Source organism: Bison bison, unplaced genomic scaffold (assembly GCF_000754665.1).
Source record: "Bison bison bison isolate TAMUID 2011002044 unplaced genomic scaffold, Bison_UMD1.0 scf7180017864527, whole genome shotgun sequence".
Lineage (NCBI taxonomy): Eukaryota > Metazoa > Chordata > Mammalia > Artiodactyla > Bovidae > Bison > Bison bison.
Window position 1 is genome coordinate 603389 of NW_011495078.1, and position 2775 is coordinate 606163.

Here is a 2775-nt window from a genome sequence, read left to right on the forward strand (position 1 = left end):
GTCTGCCCTGAGGGGTTGCCCTGCACCGTGTGGGCCGTGGGGGTGGGGGCACAGCGGTTCGCTTTGAGTCTGGACTCAGGATTTCCCCAGATTTCCTCGGGCAGGGCCAGAGTTAACCTCTGCCCCCAGGAGGGCACCGCTGTGCCCGGAGGCATCGCTGTGCCTGGGCGCGCGGCCTTGGTGGCCTTTGACGTGAGGCTGTCGGGCGGCTCTGTGTCGCGGCCTGGGAGACACCGCACATGGACCCGTGAGCCTCTTTCCTCAGGTGGCAAGGTGTGCCTCACCCCCTGCCCGGCATGCCCCCAGCGTCTGTTTCCAGACTCTGAGCCTGTCACGGGTGAAGGTGCACACGTGACCCTCACCACCCTGCGTGGCCCAAGCGTAGGGACGGTCTATTCGGGTCAGAGATGGGACCTACTCCCCCCTCCCCATTTCTGTCTTGGCTTTACCTGTCACGAGCGCCACCAGGTCACCCAAGGAGAAACCTTCACTCCTGACTGCAGCTCGTACGGAGCTCACGCCGCCCCTGCAGCCCTCGCTTCTGTGCGCGCAGACCCGGGGCGTCCTTGTGGCAGTGGGTGTCACATGCAACACGCTGGCGGCACGGCCCCGCTGCCTGTGTGCCCGCCATGGAGGCAGCCACTTGGCTGCGGGGCTTATTAGATCTGCAGGTTGAAAAGGCAGAGGCCACACGGCAGTCAGGACTGGCGCCTCTAGGGCGCCTCAGGCTGGGCCGTCCTGTCCTCAGTATGACACAGAAGGGACGTGTCAGGAGTTATAGGCACCATTCTCAGTGGCAGGTCAAAGATCTGGACTCTGTGGGTCTTAAAGCCCCAGAAGCCATCAGGCAAGGGGCATGCAGGTAGTCCCCCTCAGCACCCAAGGAAACCTCCCAGGGGAGCTGAGGCGCTGGCCCCTCAAACACGCTTCTGGCAGCCAGGCCCCTCTCCCCACCTCCGCCAGGGGACCCCGCAGAGATCGCCGCTCTCCCCACCTCCGCTAGGAGGACCCTGCAGAGATCGCCCCTCTCCCCACCTCCATTGGGGGACCCCACAGAGATCGCCGCTCTCCCCACCATCAGGGATGCAGGGAGACTTGGCAACAGAGGAGAAGGCTGGGTTGGGGGTTTTGTTCGTTGCCTTTTCCAATTCTACGTGTGTTCAGCTCAGTGAACAGTTTTCAGAACTGATCGTTACGTCCCTCTCTGGGGTGGGGACCTGCACACGATTCATGGGGCTCTCGGTCTGCTGGCGGAAAAGACCAGTGCAGGGCAAGGCCTGACCCGAGTGGCCTTGCCAACCTGCTGCATCCCGAGAGGTGGAAACGCTTAGAAACCGAGGGGGCAAGGTTTCCTTCCGGCCCCTTCAGCAGCCGTGGCTCAGCTGGGAGGAGACACGAGGTGGTGTTTGCGTCTGAGACCCGGACCCACCACGGCTACCAAGGGTGCTCTGGAGCCTGACATACGTGACACACGGCAGGCGGCTTGTCACGCACACACATGCCTACCGAGTCCTGTAACACGTGTCCTGTAAGCAGCGCCAGCCCCGCAGAGCATCGATTAGAGCAGAAAAGCGCGGCCCGGGAAGGAAGATTGGACGCAGTGTCCGGCAGCTTTCACTGCCTTCCCAACCCTTCCCGGTCCTTCAGTTTGCGGGGCTGAGCCTGTGCGATGGGTGGGCAGGCTGAGCCCCACCCCATTCCTGTCCTGGGGGCGGGGAGTCAGGTGCCCAGGGGATGGTCCCGGCCAGACTGGGTGGGGCGGCCGGTGGCCACTCAAAGGGGTTCTTGAGGAGTGAGCATGTGGCTATTCTCAGTGGGCTGGGGCCTCTAGAGTCCAATGCCGGGCTCCCTGTCAGTTCCTGACGGCCGGGCCACTGAGCCCCGAGCTACCGGCTTCCCGCTGCCTCTGCTGCCCGGGGCCCCGCGGGGCCCAGCCTGCCACCTCTCCGCTGCGCTGTCTGGACTGCCTGGTGATGCGTGGCCTTCCTTGCAGCACGGACGTCCCCTGCCGGCGGGATGAAGACCACCTGGGCAGTGGAGGCCGTGGCTCGGGTCCGCCCTGCCGCGGACACCGGGGTGCTGCTTGCGCTGGTGGGCGACCACCAGGCCGTGGCCCTCTCCGTGGCGCTGGTCGACTACCACTCCACCAAAAAGCTCAAGAAGCAGGTACCGCTTGCTGCTGCCCCCACCCCCCAACCCTCGCTCTGAGACGGAGCCACCGTGAAGCTCAGCCCCACCTCTCGCCCTCAAAGTTCCAGCGCCCACCTCTCAGCAGCGTCTCAATGGCCTCTGGTGGCTCAGGGACGGTGCTGGAGTCCTGCAGGCTGGCTGTGCAGTGGGGAGACCATCCTGCCACCCCCAGCGGTGTAGATAATTTGAAGTAATCACTTGTATTTAAGCCAAATGATTTTGCTCACAAATGACGTGTGTGAGTGTACAAACAGGCCCAGACCCTCACCAGGCCTCCCCCGGAGGCAGGCAGGGCTCTGAGTATCCGCCCCTGGACAGGCCGCCGTCACCTCCATACAGTCCCTGCCCCACCCCCGACCGTCACTGGTCACCGCGCTGGCTGTCTTCTTAGAGAACAGGCAAGAGTAGTGGAAATGGGTTTATTCTCCTGCCTGTCCCAAGAGGGGTGTGTTCCCCACGTCAGCCTACCTGCGGGAGCCATCAGCTCCCCTCCTACTGCGGCTGCAAGCTGATGGGCACAGATCCAGGCTTGGCCCCTCTCTGCTATTTCTGTGGCAGGGCCCCCCCCCAAGGGGCGGCCCTCCC

The 2775-nt window shown here is 64.0% G+C and overlaps 1 protein-coding gene across 1 annotated transcript in view; it reads left to right on the plus strand.

Annotated features, from left to right (window-relative positions):
- Window positions 1-2433, plus strand: part of GAS6 (growth arrest-specific 6) — a 17041-nt gene extending 14608 nt beyond the window's left edge. Inside the window, exon 12 of the mRNA XM_010831533.1 lies at window positions 1994-2433. Within this exon, the coding sequence (XP_010829835.1) occupies window positions 1994-2208 (215 nt within the window). The 3' untranslated portion in view covers window positions 2209-2433. The remainder of the gene's footprint in view (window positions 1-1993) is intronic.
- The last annotated feature ends 342 nt before the right edge of the window (window positions 2434-2775 follow it).